The 17,684-nt window shown below is 37.4% G+C and overlaps 1 protein-coding gene across 1 annotated transcript; it reads left to right on the top strand.

Moving 5' to 3' along the window:
* The first annotated feature begins 16,771 nt into the window (after nucleotides 1-16,771).
* LOC133829691 (uncharacterized) lies at nucleotides 16,772-17,170 on the top strand. Its single transcript, XM_062259454.1, has one exon. The coding sequence runs from the start codon at nucleotides 16,772-16,774 to the stop codon at nucleotides 17,168-17,170; it is 399 nt and encodes a 132-aa protein (XP_062115438.1).
* The last annotated feature ends 514 nt before the right edge of the window (nucleotides 17,171-17,684 follow it).

Genomic DNA, 17,684 nt, shown 5'->3' with positions numbered 1-17,684 from the left:
TGAGTATGAGAATGAGTTCGAGAGAGTGTTTCTTAGAATCAACCGAATTCACAAGGAGATAGAAAAGATTATCGATAGTCATACAATTCTTTTAAAATCACACGAGAAGTTCATAGTTCTCATGCACTCAGCCAAACTATCGCTAGCAGAACCAAGTATAAAGATAGCATGGAATGAAGTTTTATTTAATAATGATGTACCCATTGATGATAAATATGACATACTTATGGATAGGTTTGCGCGGAATTTTAGAATATTTGAGGATATTATATTACCAAATGGAGAAATAGGAGAAAGGGTTCATCAGTTGCTAGACAACCTTAGGGAATGATTTCTTAATCAAGTTCCTTTTACTTCAAGGTTTATCTACACTCAAGAGGATTATGAGGACTTCACTCAGGATATGGTAGAAGAAGGATCTGATGTGGAGGATTAGACGAATATAAGAACACATCATTAAGTTTTAATTTATGTTATTTTTAGAAAATTATCAATAGTTTGTAATTAAATCCTTATTGTAATAAAACATGTTATTTTCTTTTATTTTTCATTGTTTAGTAAGTGTTAAGAATTTTGGATTAAATTGAAACTGTAAAGTTTAAATTCCTCTCTTATGGGTTAGCCCATTTGTGAATGCCTGTTTGCTTTGCATTATTAGATTGGATCTAATTAAAATGAATATCAATTAATAAATCAAGAGTTCAAATTCGTGTCTTTTGGATTCAAGTGGAAGTTAAGGGGCCTTAGTAGTGGGTACGATATACTAAACCCAGCCCTCCTCCATGGAAGATTCAATTGTTAAGGCCCATTTACCCCGAGTTAGACTTAATTGTAATAGGGTAGTTTTTAATAGATAGATGGACCTAATAGACAATAGTGCAATAGTCTAAGTTATAACCTCGACTGTTATGTTTGTCTTAGCTTTTACAATTTTCTCTTTTGGGGAAACAGAATAGAAACATGGAGCAGGAACCAAGAATATTTGAAAGACTAAATGGCTAGGGGAGATGCTGAGGCAGAGGCCGAGAAAGGGGAAGAGGGCGAGGAAGACGAATAGCCGCCACCCCCACATATGAAGAATTTCCAAACATGTCGGTAGCGTCAGGAGCGCCAGAAGTATCAAATGGAACGGAAGGACAAACAGTTGCTGCTGCTAGAGAAAACTTGGAAAGAGAAAATACCCATCTTAGGGCAGAGCTCAGGAGGAGGGAAAATGAGTTCCAAATAAACCAAGGACAACAACAACAAGTGGTGCAAAAAGTCATTCCCCTAGCACAACTTATGCAACTAGCGGTGCCTCGTTACGAGGCAGTATACGAGCGCTTTAGAAAACAACAACTGCCAAACTTTGATGGCGGATCTGATCTAGTGGAAGCAGAAGAATGGATTCGATCGGTAGAGTCCATTTTAGAACATATGCGGTGGAAATGAATATCGAGTCTCATGCACTTCATGCTTGCTTAAGAAAGATGCCTGCATCTGGTGGGACGTGGTAAAGTAAACTAGGGATATAAATACAATGACTTGGGACGAGTTCATCCAAGTGTTTATTAAGAAGTATTATAGTCCTACGATTCTAGCAACTAGGGTGGATGAATTAATCATGCTAACTTAAGGGAATTCCACTATATCTGAGTATGCCAAAAAGTTTTACCGATTAGCTAAGTTTGCAGCGAACACAGTAACCACTAAGATGCTGAGAATTCAGAGATTTGTGAAGGGACTAACACCTATGATAGCCTGTGATGTGAAACTAATACGGGGGATAACCACTTATTCAGAAAAATTAGAGGTAGCCTTGGAAGCTGAGCAGGAAAAAGAAATGATCTGGAAGGAAAGCGCTGCCAGATGGGACGCCAAAAAGAATAACAATGAACAGAACGACCACAAACGAAAACATAATGGTGGTCAAAATGAAAGGGCCAACAAGAAGGGTAAGATTGCATCAAAAATTAATGAGAATAAGAAACCCTATGTGGTATATCCCCAGTGCCCTACCTGTAAGAGGAATCATTCATGGGAGTGCAGATACAAGACCAAAGGCTGCTTTAATTGTGGACAAGAAGGGCACATTAAAAAGGATTGCCCAAAGTGGAAGGGCCAAAAGAATGACGACAAGCTTGTGTTAGCCAGAGTTTTTTCTCTTACTAGAGGTGAAGCAGAAACTAGTAATATAGTGGTAACAGGTCAGGACACTATCTCTGGTAAACTATGCAATGTTTTATTCGATTCAGAAGCTACGCATTCTTTTGTCTCTATGAATATGATTGATAGCTTAGATAAACCATGCGAACATTTTAGAGATAAGTTTGTCACGGAGTTACCCTCGGGGGAAAGAATGCTGTCTAGTAGAGGGGTACGTAACACTGCAGTTAGAATCGAAGGAAGAGAATTATCAATAGATTTGATCAAGTTAGACCTTAAGGATTATGATGTAATATTAGGCATGAACTGGTTAGCAAATCATGGGGCAACGATAGATTGTAAGGGTAAGACAATCAACTTTCAAATAGAAGGTGGAAAGCAGTTCAACTACAAAGGAGAAGTTTCTCAAACTCACATACCGATAGTCTCAGTTCCCAAAGCTCAACGGTTAATCAGTAGCGGTTGCTAGGCATTTCTAGCCAATGTGGTGGACAAGTTGCGAGGGACACAACTCAAACAAAAGGACATACATATTGTATGCGAATGTCCTAAGGTGTTTCTAGAAGATCAACTGGGATTACCTCCGAATAGGGAAATTGAGTCGAAATAGAGTTTGCACTAGAGTTGGCACCAATCTTGAAAGCTCCCAATAGAATGGTGCCTATTGATTTAAATGAGTTAATGTTGAAATTGCAGGAGCTATTAGACAAGAGTTTCATCCAAACGAGCTATTCGCCTTGGGGAGAACCAATGATTTTTTTCAAAAATAAGGACGGTAGCATGTGGATGTGCATCGACTATTGAGAACTAAATAATGTAACGATCAAGAAAAAAATACCCTTTACCTCGAATAGACGATCTTTTTCATCAACTACAAGGATATATGGTGTTTTTAAAGATAGATTTGCGATCAGTGTAATGTCCCAAATTCCCTAATGTGGCATAGTGCCTTGATTAGAGGGCCAGGAGGGCAATAACTGGTCAATTGTGTTATTATATGATTATATACATGATTATGTGAGTTGTATTATTATATGGTTGTACTGGCATGTAGGTGGCCCCGTTTCTTATTAGAAGGGTATTTTAATAATTTTGGTCCATTGAGGGCATAACTGTATATGTATGCATATATGTGTGAGACAACATTATTATGTGGATATGTTTGAGATACTCGGCACAAGGCTATCCTAGGAAATAAGTTAGCAGTTTAGTAATAATGGAGTCAAATACTGGGCTCGGGGTGAGCCTATGGGTAATTTGGTACTTAGTACATTATCGTGATTGAGCAGGTAATGGGAAATTATTTGGTAATTATTTGAGGATATTGGAAGTAACGGGAATTGTGAGACATTAATTATGATTAACGGGGTATGTGGCAAATGACAAAATTTCCCATGAGGGGCTTTGAGAGGGAGAGTTGGCCCTAGGGGCATTTAGGTCTTTTGGGTAAAAAGGTAGGAACTTAGTCACTTTCTCCCTAGAATGAAGGAAGTAAAAATAAAACAGAACACTTACAACTCTCTCTCCCTTTCTCTCTCTCTCAATTGTTCCTCTTCCTTCTCTCTATCATTGCTTTTTTTTTTTAAGAAGAATTAAGTGAATTCAAGGTTTGGGAATTGAAAGCTTGAGGTCTAGGATTGATTTTTTTGCAGCTAGGGGATTAGATTCATAGCTGAGGTAAGCTATAAACTCTGTTTTGTTTGAATTCTATTTTGGTTTTGGTTGTTCTTGAGATTGAGGTTCAAGTTATTGGATTGAGTTTTGTGGTGGTGTTTTAAATATGTTTAAGCTTGGGTTTTGTTGCTAGTTTGATGTTGGGGTTGTATTGGGATTTAATTCTGGTTTTGGGTATGATTTGGGGTTGTTTTTGGTTGAGTTTGGCTAAAGAAAAAATTGGGTTCGAAGGGTCATGCCACGGCCCGTGTGAACCCAGGGCACAGAGGTGGTTCTGTCTGGGTAGGCATGCCGCAACCCTAAGGGGCATCCCGCGGCCCGTGTCTTGAATTTTAGACAAGGGGCTTTCTATTTTGGAGGCATGTCGCAGCCCTTAGGGTCAAGTCGTGGGCAACCTGGTCATTTTTGGCCACCTTAGGTTTTAATGACAGGAATTCAAACCTGAGGGCTCGAGATCAATTTTACTTCCTAGTTTAGTAGAATTTGATGTCCCAGAGGCTAGAACTCGATTTGGGAGCTTTTATTTTCTCATTATTGACGAGATTCTATATTTGATTATGACTAGGTTACCACTAGGAACTCATTATCAGGATCATGCTCGGGGGTTGTTCTTATTTTATATTACACTCGGACTTGAGGTAAGAAAACTGAACACAATATGTGATGTACACGATGAAGGCTTGACATGGCTTGGACCCTTGTAAATGTGCATGATTATGATTATGCCTCTGAATTATTGATTAAGCATGTTGAGTGCTCTGTATATGGATATTTGTTATGTGATGAATGCCTGTTAGCATTGTATAATTGGAAAAACCTTGGCTTATGAGTCAAGAACAACAATAGCGCTGAGCGCTAGTCGAGAAGCATTGACTTATCAGTCAAGGACGACAATAGCGCTGAGCACTGGTCGAAAAGCATTGACTTATGAGTCAAAGGCGGCAATAGTGCACTGAGCACTGGTTAATATGGTTAGACCTAATTAGGAGAGCATTAGACGCTTGTCCGACCCAATGGTCGTGGAAAATTAAAGTGCCAGGTACGTTAAGCCAGCTCCAAGGGTGGTTATACAGAGGATAAGGCAATGGGTCCTAGGGTGACTTATTAGACCCATATCCTAGGGCACTAATCCCCAGTATGATTTATTAATAATGTACTTGGGCAACGAGCCCCGATATGATGCAGCTAATCATTTATTTAGGGCGATTAGCCCCATATGACGTTGTAGTCATTTATTTGAATGATATGCATGCATGAGCAGGGTTATTACTGCTAGGCATGCTTATTATGTTTGGTAATGTATTATTAATTGCTTACGAGTATGTTTAAGTTTTCTTGCTGGTTCATGGCTCATGGGTGCTATGTGGTGCAGGTACGATGAAAGGAAAGTTGGACCAGCCATGAGTTGGAGAGCTTAGGTGGTGACGTGTACATATGCGACCACTTGACCCCCACGACGAAGGTTTCTCAGAGGAACTAGGGTTAAACCCTATTTTTGCCGCTTAGGTTGGCGGGCTGTAACTTTTGATCTTATAATTACCTTTTGAAACTATAAACAAGTGTGTAAACATTTATTATGGGATCCCATGTACAACTTAATGTTTTAATAAAATATCCATTATTATTTACCGAAAATTTTAACCGTGGATCATTAATTACATATAGTTGCACATTTATGGACAAATGACTCGTTTAGTGAGTTAAGCACTATTTAAAATACATAGTGTAACGATCTTGGCTAACCAGGGCGTTACAACTTGGTATCAGAGCGTGCCAAGGTTAAGGGTTTCTGAAGACAGGTTGGGCATGTACACTCGCCACTAAAGGTAATCTCGACTCAGGGTTTGGAAAATATTAATGTGGTTATGTGTTTAACTGCTTAAATAGGATATAGAGGCCTTATCTGCTTGCCTTATTAGGTAGCATGAAATTAATTGATAGGGTTTGGCCCTTGACTGCTGCATGATATAAAAGGATGTGCTTATTAGCACTGATATTTCCTGTGAATGCAAATGAACTGCTTATTTTTCAAGATCATTGGGATATTGTTGGGAATGAGGTGAGTGATGCAATTCTATCATTTTTGCATTCAGGCAGATTTTAAAAGAGATTAATGCCACTGTTTTGACTCTTATTCCGAAGTGCAAATGCCCTGCTAGTGTTATTGATTACTGACCAATCGCTTGTTGTAATGTGCTTTACAAGATTGGCACTAAGCTTATTTGCTCTAGGTTGCGGTCTATTTTGTTAGAGATAATTGCTCAAAACCATGGTGGGTTTGTTAAGGGGAAATCTATTGCTCACAATATCATGATTTGTCAAGATCTTGTTCGGCATTATGGGAGGAAATCTGGTAAAGCTAAATGTCTAATCAAATTGGATTTGTAGAAAGCGTATGATACTCTTGAATGGGATTTTATTGAGGAAATGCTTGAAGCTTTTAATTTTCCTACCAAGTTCATTTCTCTTATAATGCAGTGTGTGCGAACTCCTAGATTTTCTCTCATGTTTAATGGATCCTTACATGGTTTTTTCGAGTCTAAAAGAAGGTTAAGGCAAGGAGATCCTATGTCTCCGCTCCTTTTTGTTCTGAGCATGGAATATTTATCTGGGATCATGCAGATGATTTCAAGTTTCATGAGCGATGTGAGAGACTTCAACTTAATCATCTTATTTTTGCGGATGATGTTTTTCTCTTTTGTCATGGTGAGTTTAAATCCATCTATTATAAGTTGCAAGGTCTTAAGCTGTTTTCAGAATCTTCTGGTCTCATTCCGAATAAGGCAAAATATGCCATCTACTGTTGTGGTATGAATGACTATGAGATGCTGCAAGTTTTGGATGCTTCGGGGTTCTGTAGGAGTTCCTTGCCTTTTAGATATCTAGGAATGCCCATCTGTTCCAAGAGAATATCAACGAAGGATTTTGACGTTTTAATAGATAAAATGACTGCTCGGATTAGGTGCTGGAGTTCTAGAAATATCTCATTTGTTGGGCATGTGACCTTAATAAGTTCTGTGCTACTTTCGATTCACTCTTACTGGAATCAACTTATGGTTTTCCCTAAGAAAGTTTTGGCCAAAATCTCAACTATTTGCTGAGCTTTTCTTTGGAAAGGTGAAGTTAATTCTTTTGGATCAGGTAGCATTGCTTGGGAGCAAATCTGCAAACCAAAAAGAGCAGGAGGTCTTGGTTTCAAGGATTGTTCTGTCTGGAATATTGCTACTATTGGCAAGTATATTTGGGCTATTTCAGAAAAGAAAGACAACTTATGGGTTAAGTGGGTGCATGATGTTTATATCAAAGATAAGGATTGGTGGGATTATGTTGCTCTTGTTCAGAGTAGTTGGTATTGGAAAAAAATTGTCAAAGTCAAAGATTAGTTTAAAAATTTGAGTTCATTACAGCAGATGCTCACTAATGGGTATCAAATTAGGAAGGGTTATCAAATGCTTTGTCCTACAACTGATCATGTACATTGGTGCAAGGAGGTGTGGGGGAGATTAAATATTCCCAAGCATAGCTTTATTCTTTGGCTAGCTGTTCAGAATCGGTTAAAAACTAAAAAGAGGCATAAGAGATTCACTATTATTAGTAACTCAAATTGCCTTCTTTGTGATAGTCATACAGAAACTGTTGGACATTTGTTTTTTGGTTGTGGCATCAGTGGGAACTGTCTTAGGCAGGTGCAACATTGGCTGGGCTGGTATGCAAATGCCACTTCTCTGGTTGATGTTTTACGTTGGATTGAGAGAGCTAAAATTAGTAAGTTCAGAAAGCTCATGTACTCAGCTGCAATTGCAGCTTTGACTTATCAGATTTGGCGAGGGCGTAATGAGGTTTTGTGGCTGCATAAACATTTTCATACTGATGTAATTGTACAGTTGGTTCAAGTTAATGTAAAAAATAGAGTCTATTATAGATGGCCTAAGAAGGTGAGTCAAAAAGATTTAGATTGGTTTGAGGTTTTATAATGGGGTTGTTGTATAGGTTGGTTCAAGACCTTGATTAAGGTGCTTTAATTTGTATTTGTTTGTTGGAGTAATGAATTCTTACTGATTCATCAAAAAAAAAATGAACTGCTTATTAGCGCTGTTATATGGACATGTAGGTTAGGACACATTCATTAGCGTTGTCCTAGATACATGTATGCCAGAAAATGTTTATTAACACTGTTATATGGTTATGAATGTCAAAAAATGCTTATTAGCATTGTTAATTGTTATTAATATCAGAAAGTGCTTATTAGCACTAGAATTGGATATGAATATGAATCGACATGATTATTAGCATGATTGTTGAATGTGAACGATTATTTGCTTTGTCTTGGATCGTGAGGCGGCAAGAAGTTTAGTTGTCACTACCTAACTGCCCGAATTGATTATTGTAAGAAGTTATAAGCTTGGAAGTATGTTTCAAAGGCAGATTGAATCATCTGCTGGCTAGGAAGGTCAGGGCCAGAATGACACACATGGTCAGGATAATGACAATCAAGGTTAGATCCCTCTACCAGCTCTTGAGAACTGGTAGCAGGTGCTTGCTGATTTGCAAGCCATGGTATTGAGGCAGGAAGAAGAAATTTACCTCTTGAGACAGCAACAAGTTCCTGCAGGGAACATTTTACCAGAGGCACCACATGTGATGGTGACAAAAGTTGAGCAGCAGCCAGAGGCTTGGAATAAATTGGAACCTCTTTACGAAAGGTTCAGGAAACAAAACCCTCCAATTTTTTAGGGTAGTGTAGATCTGGCTAAGGCCGAATTGTGGATGAGCATGGTTACCACTATCCTGGATTTTATGAGGATAACTGGTAATGAGAGGGTGTCATGTGCCACATATATATTTCGGGAGGATGCCCGAATTTGGTGGGAAGTGATATCTTAGACTAGAAGGGTTAATGCCCTAGATTGGGAAGTATAGTCCCAAACCCCACAGTATAATAATCACTAGGCCTACACATTCTATCAATCACTTTGCTAGAAACAAATGAATGTGTAGCACCAGAATCAATCAATACAATATGTGAAGAGCCAACGCTAAAAGGTTGAACTATCACCACCAAGGGAATAGCCTTAACCTCTGCCTGAGTCAAGGAGAACACTCGAGCTAGAGTTAAGTTGTCCGCCTTCCCAGGTTCTTCTTTCTTCAAAGTCGGACATTCTTTCTTGAGATGCCCAATCACCCCGCACAAGTAATAGGATTTCGCCCGACATTCACCCAAATGGTGCTTCCTGCATCTATCACACTCTGGGTAGCTTCTCCATGTCTCACCGCCACACTGGCGGCCACTCTGGACACCCTAACCCCTCCTATCAGGACCAACAGTGGTCAAGGTGTCAGGGTCTTCCTCTTCTAATCATTGGAGCCTCCACCCCTACCAGATCTTGAGATTGGAGGAATTGCCCTCCGGACATCACGTCTCCACAGTTGGGAGGGCCTTCTCAACCACCTGGGCATAAGTTGTCTCCCTAGGTACTGATGTGATCTTCACATGTTGGGCTATACCAGCATTCATCCCTTGAACAAACCTGTCCTGCCTGGCTGCATCTATAGGCAAACTTCGCTAGTCTGTCAAATTTCAGGGCATACTCAGTAACTATCAACCTGCCCTGTACCAGACTGATGAACTCATTCACCTTTGCCACCCTAACGGCAATGTTGTAGTATTTCTGGCTAAATAGATCTCTAAACTCATCCCAATTCATGGTAAAAACATCTCGAGTCAGGGGTGCCACCTCCCACCAAATACGGGCATCATCTCGAAACATGTAAGTGGCACAGGCCACCCTATCATTACCTACCACCCTCATGAAGTCCAAGATGGAGGAGATCAGACTCATCCACTGTTCAGCCTTAAGTGGATCGGTCCTCCCTCGAAGATTGGAGGATATTGCTTCCTAACCTTTCGTACAGTGGCTCCCATCTGTTCCCAATCTTAGGCAGTTGTACTACTAGTGCCACAACAGTTGACAAGTCAGGTGCAACGTTCCCTGGCAGAGCTTACTGCCTCAGAAGGTGAATCTCTTCCACTTGACTCTAGAGTTTAGCTTGCATGTCATCAAGCAACTACTGCTAGTTCTTAGGGACTGGCAGAGGGTTTTGGCCCTGGTCATCATCTCTAGCCTCGATCTCGATGCCAGCTAGTCGAATTGATCACCTTGGAGGCATAACTCTCCAAGTTTATTTGCAATCAATGACTCAGATGATCATGCAATGATAGCAGGTTTAAAATCACCCCACAATCTAATGCCGAAACTCAAGCAACAATATACAATTATAAGGAAAACATGCATTTTAATAGTCATTCACATACAGTAGCAATGCTAATAAGCATGCCTTATCATATCCACATAGCACTCAAGGGCTATGTCCTATTAATATATCTCATGCTTCCTAATAAACATGCAGATAAGACATTTATATTTCATTTAAACAATCAAACATGTAATCACATATATGATTACCAAACCCTGAGTCGAGCTTCTTTAGCGATGAGTGCACATGCCCAGCCAGTCTTCAGGAACCCTTAAACTTAGACTGCTCTGATACCAAGTTATAATGCCCTAGATAGTCAATACAATTACACTGTGTATTTTAAATAGTGCAAGGCTTGCTAATCAAGTAGTTTTGGACATAAACGTGTCACTAAAGTCAACAAACGGGTTCAGGTTTAAAGATTTTGATCATAAAATAGTTTACTTTCATTAAAAAATAAGAGTTGGTACATGGGATCCCAAAAAATAGTGTTTATAAGGCAATCACAACCCTGAAAAGTAAAAATAACTGAAGCCATCTTAAGTGGAAAAATACAATTTTGGCTCTAGTCCCTGTCAATCCCTCGGCCGTGGCGGTCGAGCTGCTGTCAAAGTACACACTGACCCAAAGCTCTCCAACTCACAACTAGTCCAGCTTTCCCTTTCCCTTACCTGCACTACATAGCACCCGCGAGCCAAGGATCAATAAGAAAACTTAATTCACATGCATAAATGAACACCATTACATATGTAGTAAACTTAGACCGATCAAGTTCATAATAACAGAACATAAGCAACAAGCTAGGCGATAATAAACAATTTAATCCAACATGTAATTCAATTTTAGCATTCAGTACAGTTAGTTAAGTGTCAGCACCCTTAGTCCAAGCCCTCTAGTTATTTAGTTGACCCTGACTCACTTAGGTCGGTCTGCGTTCCACACGCTTAACATTAGCCCGGACTCCCTTAGGCTGGACTTTTAGATCAATTATAACAGATAAATAGATTGTGGTACATGCAATCAAAAACAACACGAACAAACATGCCTATCTAGATATTCATAGACACATATATATTTACAATCTCACATATATTCATTTTCACATATATTTACAATCGACCATGAGCTGATCCTTAAGTAGTCCTAGCTCCAATTCTTAGCTTTACTTCTCAAGCTTTCACCTCAAGAACTCAAGAATACCCAAACCACCCAAGGGAGAAGAGGGAACTGAGAGAGGGAAAGAGAGGCTGAAATTGAGTAAGCTGAGGGAATGATCTTAGTGGTTTCTGGTGGTTTCCCTAACAAATAAGTCTAACAAAAGCCTAGAGAATGACCAAAACGCCCTCACACTCATTCTTAGCCTCTTATTGCCTTTAAGGGCAATCCCATCCTTTTATCGCATTTCCCGCTAATCCTCAAGTGGTCCTATAAGTCCCCAATTAATCCCGATGTGCCCAACTAATCACCAAATAATTGTCCGTTAACCAATAAATCCCAAATACGCACTAAGTCCCTGAAATACCCCTAGGCTCACCCCGAGTCGAGTATTAAACCCCGTTGTGACTATTCCGCTCACTAGGATCGCCTCGAGCCGAATACTGCAAATATATCCACATAATAATGTGGTCTCAATCATTTACAGTCATATAATTACATTTATGCCCTCAACGGGCCCAAATCTCAAATATGCCCTATTTAACAAGAACAGGCCCACATGCATACTTAATACTCATAAACATGCATATATATTCATATTATCATATAAATCATGTATGCCACGTAGTCACACATTTAATCAATTAATTTCACACATACATTCAATTAGGCCCTCCCGGCACACTAATCAAGGCACTAAGCCTTATTAGCATTTTTGGAACGTTACAACGGACCCTCGGGAAAACAGGACAGGTAATATATCTCCTATAGGGGGTGATATATCAGCTCCATGAGCCACTTTTGAAAATTTATGGATTCCGAAAATATAAACAATCATCAACAGCTTGGACTTGTTCTTGAACAATTTTGACCGAGTTCTGGACATTTGTTGAACGGAGAATGTCATTTTTATCCATTTATTTATTCCTTTTAATGGGGGTTAGTGTCACTTCTTTAACTCTATAAATAGGACCCTTCACTCAGTCATTTGCATCATCTTTCAAACACTTTTAAGAGCCTCCATGCTGCGCTTTTCGTTCTAGAAAGAAACAATAGAGTTTTGGGGTTAAAGATTTTAAATCTAAGATATTCTAAACACTTGGGAAGTAAGCTATAGTGTGATATCGGTGTTTGAGGTATAGATTGAAGCTCTAAGCCAACTAAGGTACTCTTAATCCTCAGGTCTAGTCCATTTCTATTCTTCTTATTCTCTTATTTTACTTCAAATCCTAACTCGTTATAATGGATTTTGGTGAGGTACTTGATTTCTTTGAAACTTAAGGTTTTTGGTAAGTCCTTATTTTGATGGTTTAGATCTTCTTTTCTCTAGGCAACTTATGGTTTTCAATGTTTGGTTTTAGGAGTTTCCAATCCCGCACTTGTCTCCAATTAAGGAAAATTAGGTAGTTTAGTTTATGAACTAGTTTTGTGATGTGTATGAACCTAAAATTTCAAGTACATTAAGAAGATAAGTGTGGCTGGACCTAAGGTGTTCAGGAATGTATGACATACCTAAGTTGATGTCTAGTAGGCTCAGTTGCCAAAATTGTATGACGAACTTATGTCCCAGGCTTAATTGCCACCATTGTATAAGCACTTATCTTTTTCTTATACCTGTCTTGTTATTATGACCTATGATTATGATCTAGTAGAACTTGTGATTATGATCTATGTTATGACCTAGAATATGCTATGATCTTGTATGATTAGTAAATTAGCATTGTTATGAACATTTGTTTGAACTATATAATTATATGTTTGCTTGTTTGTATTTTCCTTATTAGGCTTAGAAGCTCATTCCTTATGATGTTGTTGTACAAACAATTGAGGATAAAAAGGCCGGTGGTGAGTGAGACTTAAGAGCTTAGTGATGTATTCATGGGGACCATATAGCCGAGGAATGATCAACGAGCCTATGATTTTATTTTTCCAAAGAATTTTCTTTAAAGTTTTCTTTTGAATTTATAATGTTGATGGCTTTATTTTGTTAAATACTACTATTTTATTTTTGTAAAGACCTGGGATCCCTTTGCTTAATCTGATTTTCTTAAATAAAAGAGAAATATTTATGTTTATGATCCAACACGGTGTTCTCGATAATTTTACGAGAAATTAGGGCGTTACATGTGTACTGGACCAGATATTTGCTGTGTAGTGGGAATAGTGAGCAGGTATCAGTCAAACCCAGGACCAGAACATTGGATAATAGTTAAGTATATTCTGAAGTATTTAAGGCAGACTAGGGATTATATGTTATTGTACAAGGGTTGTGTTCTGAACCCTATAGGCTACACCGATTCAGATTTTCAACTGATGCCGATGACAGGAAGTCTACTTCTGGAATGGTGTTTACTCTTGGGTGTGGAGCTGTGATATGGAGAAGCATAAAGCAATCTGCGATCTCAGATTCCACCAATGAGGCTGAGAACATAGCTGCGTCTGAAGCACCTAAGGAAATAGTCTAGTAAAGAAGTTTTATTCAGATCTTGGTGTTATTCCAGGTATGGATAAACCGCTTGTGTTGTTTTATGACAACACATGAGCGATAGCCAACTCGAATGAACCTCAAAGTCACAAGAGGAGTAAGCATATAGAAAGGAAGTATCACATAATTCAAGAATATGTGGTCAGGGGAGATGTGAAATTTATGAAGATTGCCTCTGAAGATAATCTTGCAGATCCATTCATGAAGATGTTGGAAATGTGCCCTGAAAGCATATGTAGTAGACATTGTTTTTATGAAATAAATAAATGAATTGAATTTGTTATGCATATATTTTATGGACTATATTATTCTATGATAATATTATGTAAATATCAGGAAAATTCCTAAGTTCATATATGTGATCTCAAACACGTATTGGTACGGGAGGATTGTGTTTGAGATAAATGAACTTGAATAGTTCGTAGTAAAATAAAGTTATGGAATCTTTAGATTAATTACTGCAAGTACGGTCCACTAGTATTATGAATACATGTGATCTAGATCCGGATCACTAGTGTGGTAGGACACTTTAGTGGATGTGCTTTATATATTAGAGAATATATAGAACTGGACCAGATATGTTTATTAATACTTAGTTAAATACCGTTTCGAAGTATTAATTACATGTATCAACTGATGATCATATACAAATAGATCTTAATCCTGAAGATACTATGAACTCCTGCTTATGTTATATGAGTTCTTTGATTCACTTGTTAGGGTCTGTCAGAATGATCAGGCTAGAAACTTTTGTTTTGGGAACTCATTAATATAGATGGCTAGGGACATAGTATACAGATATGGAATCTATGCCTTCTCGCAAGAGATTGAATGATGGTTCTCTTAAGGGTTGACTTTTGGGACTGAAAGGTTATTGAGCTCAAATTCATAATTTAGTTATGAATTAACCTTCACTAGTAGAGTCAATGGTACTTAAGGAAACAAGAGATAATTAAAAGGGTAAAATGGTAATTTTATTCCCGATTAATTTTGAACCATTATTAGAGGGTCAAGTTGTATGCAATGATTATATCAATGGACGCTTTATGATTATAAAGTACTCAGTAAATGAAATGCCTATAATTACAAGGGTGCAGTCTCATATTTATAGTGGAATAATCATGAGATTAATAAATTAAGATTATTTAATTGAAGAGTTTAATTAATAATCTCAAATTTATCAGAGCTTGGAAATATAGGTCCATAGGTCCCCATAGCGGCTCTATCAACACTGTTCAAGGTAAGAGTTGATATGAAGGGAAAATAGTTCAAAAGACATATTTAAGAAGAAACTTGTTCTTCGGGCCAAATATGCAATTATATGATAATAGTGATTAATTAATTAATTACAAATTAGTTGTAGTTAACAAAATTAATTAATATTTAATTATTGTATAATTTTTGAAATTATACTAAATAATTAAATTAAATTTTTAAATTTAATTAAATAATTAATTAATTGTAATTTTCGAAATTATGATTAATTATATATTTATTTTCAAAAATTTTGGATTTAATTAATTGGTAGAATTAATTAAATATCTTTATTTGAGTGGGAGAAAATAATCTGATAAGTTCAAATTGGATTTGAATTTAAAAGATTAATATTTATTCAAATAATTAATTAAATAGATAATTAATTTGAATTAGTTATCAGGTTGTTAGAACTTATCTGACAAAGTAATTTGAATAAATAATTAAATAAAATTTGAATAACCAATATCCCTAGAAATTAGGAAGCTACACGTTCACACACAGTGCAGGACTGTGTGTGGCGTGTAGAGCATGTATTTTTCAGGGATGGGATTTTCAATTTTATTTATTTAATTAATTAATTAATGGATAATTCAAAAATTAGTTTTTGGATTTTTTCTTTAATGGAATAATTAATTAATTAAAAAGTAAATTGTAAAATGGTTACAGATTTATTTTTAAATTTTGAATATTTTCTGTTAAGTAAGACTGATCAGATTATTATTCAAAATAAGAGAAGTGAGTGTGAGACAACTCAGAATATTCGCTCTGTGAAAATAGAACGATAGTTTTCTCTCCCTGAAAATAAAGAACCAATTCTCAGGCCCATTCTCTTGATCTCATGAGTTGAGTTCATCAAGTAGAATCACAAATAAACTATCCTTCATTCTCTAAGTGCCCACACATTTCTTGAGGAGTAGAGAACGCTTTGGAAGATCATGGTGTGAGTACATGGGAGCGGCTTGGATAGGAAGATCGTTCTAAATACGAAAAGAAATCAAGGACACTTGATAGGCTTCAAGAGGTATGATTTCTATCACTATCTTGCTTATGATTAATGTATGTATATTAATGGATCCGCATATTTAAAGGTAGTTTAAATATGTTACAAAAATGTTTGTTGTACACTGGGCCAACCACACCACCATTCCGTTGCGTATTAGGAAATTCGTTCCTAACGGAAGACACTACCAGAAGCTACATTTGATAAGACAGAATATCAACGACCATCCAGGTTGTTACAACCATTGACCATTCCGGAATCGAAATGGGAAGAAATAGCAATGGATTTCATGGTGGGACTTCTGACGACCACGAAACAACATGATTTGATTTGGGTGATTATGGATAGATACAAAAAGTCAGTTCACTTTCTATCTATTAGAATAGTGTATACAGCTGACTAATATACCAAATTGTATGTACAAGAAATAGTTAGACTTCATGGGGCACCAAAGTCTATAGTGTCGGACAGAGACCCAACCTTTACGTTGAAGTTTTGGGGAAGTCTACAGAGAGCTATGGGTACCAAATTGAAATTTAGTACTTCTTTTCATCCACAAACAGACAAACTGAGTGAAAGAACGATTCAGATTTTAGTGGATCATGGAGTAAGTATCTCCCATTGATCGAGTTCTCCTACAACAATAGTTATCATCCGACTATTGGAGTAACATCGTATGAGAAGTTATATGTTCGAAAAGGTAGATCTCCAATACACTGGGATGAGATGGGAGAAAGTAAGTTTCTTGGCCCTGAATGAGTTCAGGAAGCAAATGAAGCTATTGCTCAGATTAGAGCCGAATGATTGCATCTCAAGATCGACAGAAGAGTTATGTAGATCCCAAGAGAAGGTATATAGAGTTTTCAGTTGGTGATTGCGTCTTCCTTAGAGTATCACCAATGAAAGAAGTTAGAATATTCAGAAAGAAAGGGAAGTTAAGTCCTAGATTTGTAGGGTCGTTTGAGATTCTAGAAAGAATTGGGCAAGTGGCTTATTGGTTATCACTGCCACCAGCACTCTCAGGAGTGCACAATGTATTTCATGTATCTATGTTGAGAAAATATTTGTCGAATTCGTCTTATGTGCTTAGCTATGAGACCTTGAGCTTACGGGAAGATCTTTCGTATGAGGAAAAGCCAGTACAGATATTGGATAAGAAGGACAAAGGTGTTGAGAAACAAGACGACTCCATTGGTTAAGGTTCTATGGAAGAATAGTGCGATGGAAGAAGTGACTTGGGAATTGGAGTCGGACATGAGAGAGAATTATCCACAATTGTTCAGGTAAATTTCGAGTACGAAATTATTTTAAGGGGGATAGTTGTAATATCCACTTTCTTAGAGAAAGTTTATTTTGGGAAATTGGGCTGATCACCAAGGGTATATTGGTCATTTTGTGAATTATGTGATTTCATATATGAATGTTATATGAATTATATATATGTTAAGACCCGTCATTTGTGAGTGCAGGCATTTATGTGATTTATATGTGTTTATGCATTTTATTGATTTTTGACAATAGTGGATTCTTTCAAACTATAATAGCGGAATGTCACAAGGGAAATATTGGACTTGGGTCGGGTATGAATTATTATTTGAGGTAATGAGTAAAAGGTGAGTAAATAGATGGGAGGGGCATTTTAGTCATTTGGTGAATAGATAGAAAAGGTGACCATTAGCTTTCCCCTTTCATTTTCATCATATGTTCTTCTTC

The sequence above is a fragment of the Humulus lupulus genome, chromosome 1, assembly GCF_963169125.1.
Source record: "Humulus lupulus chromosome 1, drHumLupu1.1, whole genome shotgun sequence".
Classification (NCBI taxonomy): Eukaryota; Viridiplantae; Streptophyta; class Magnoliopsida; order Rosales; family Cannabaceae; genus Humulus; species Humulus lupulus.
This window is presented reverse-complemented; position numbering and strand designations above follow the sequence as displayed.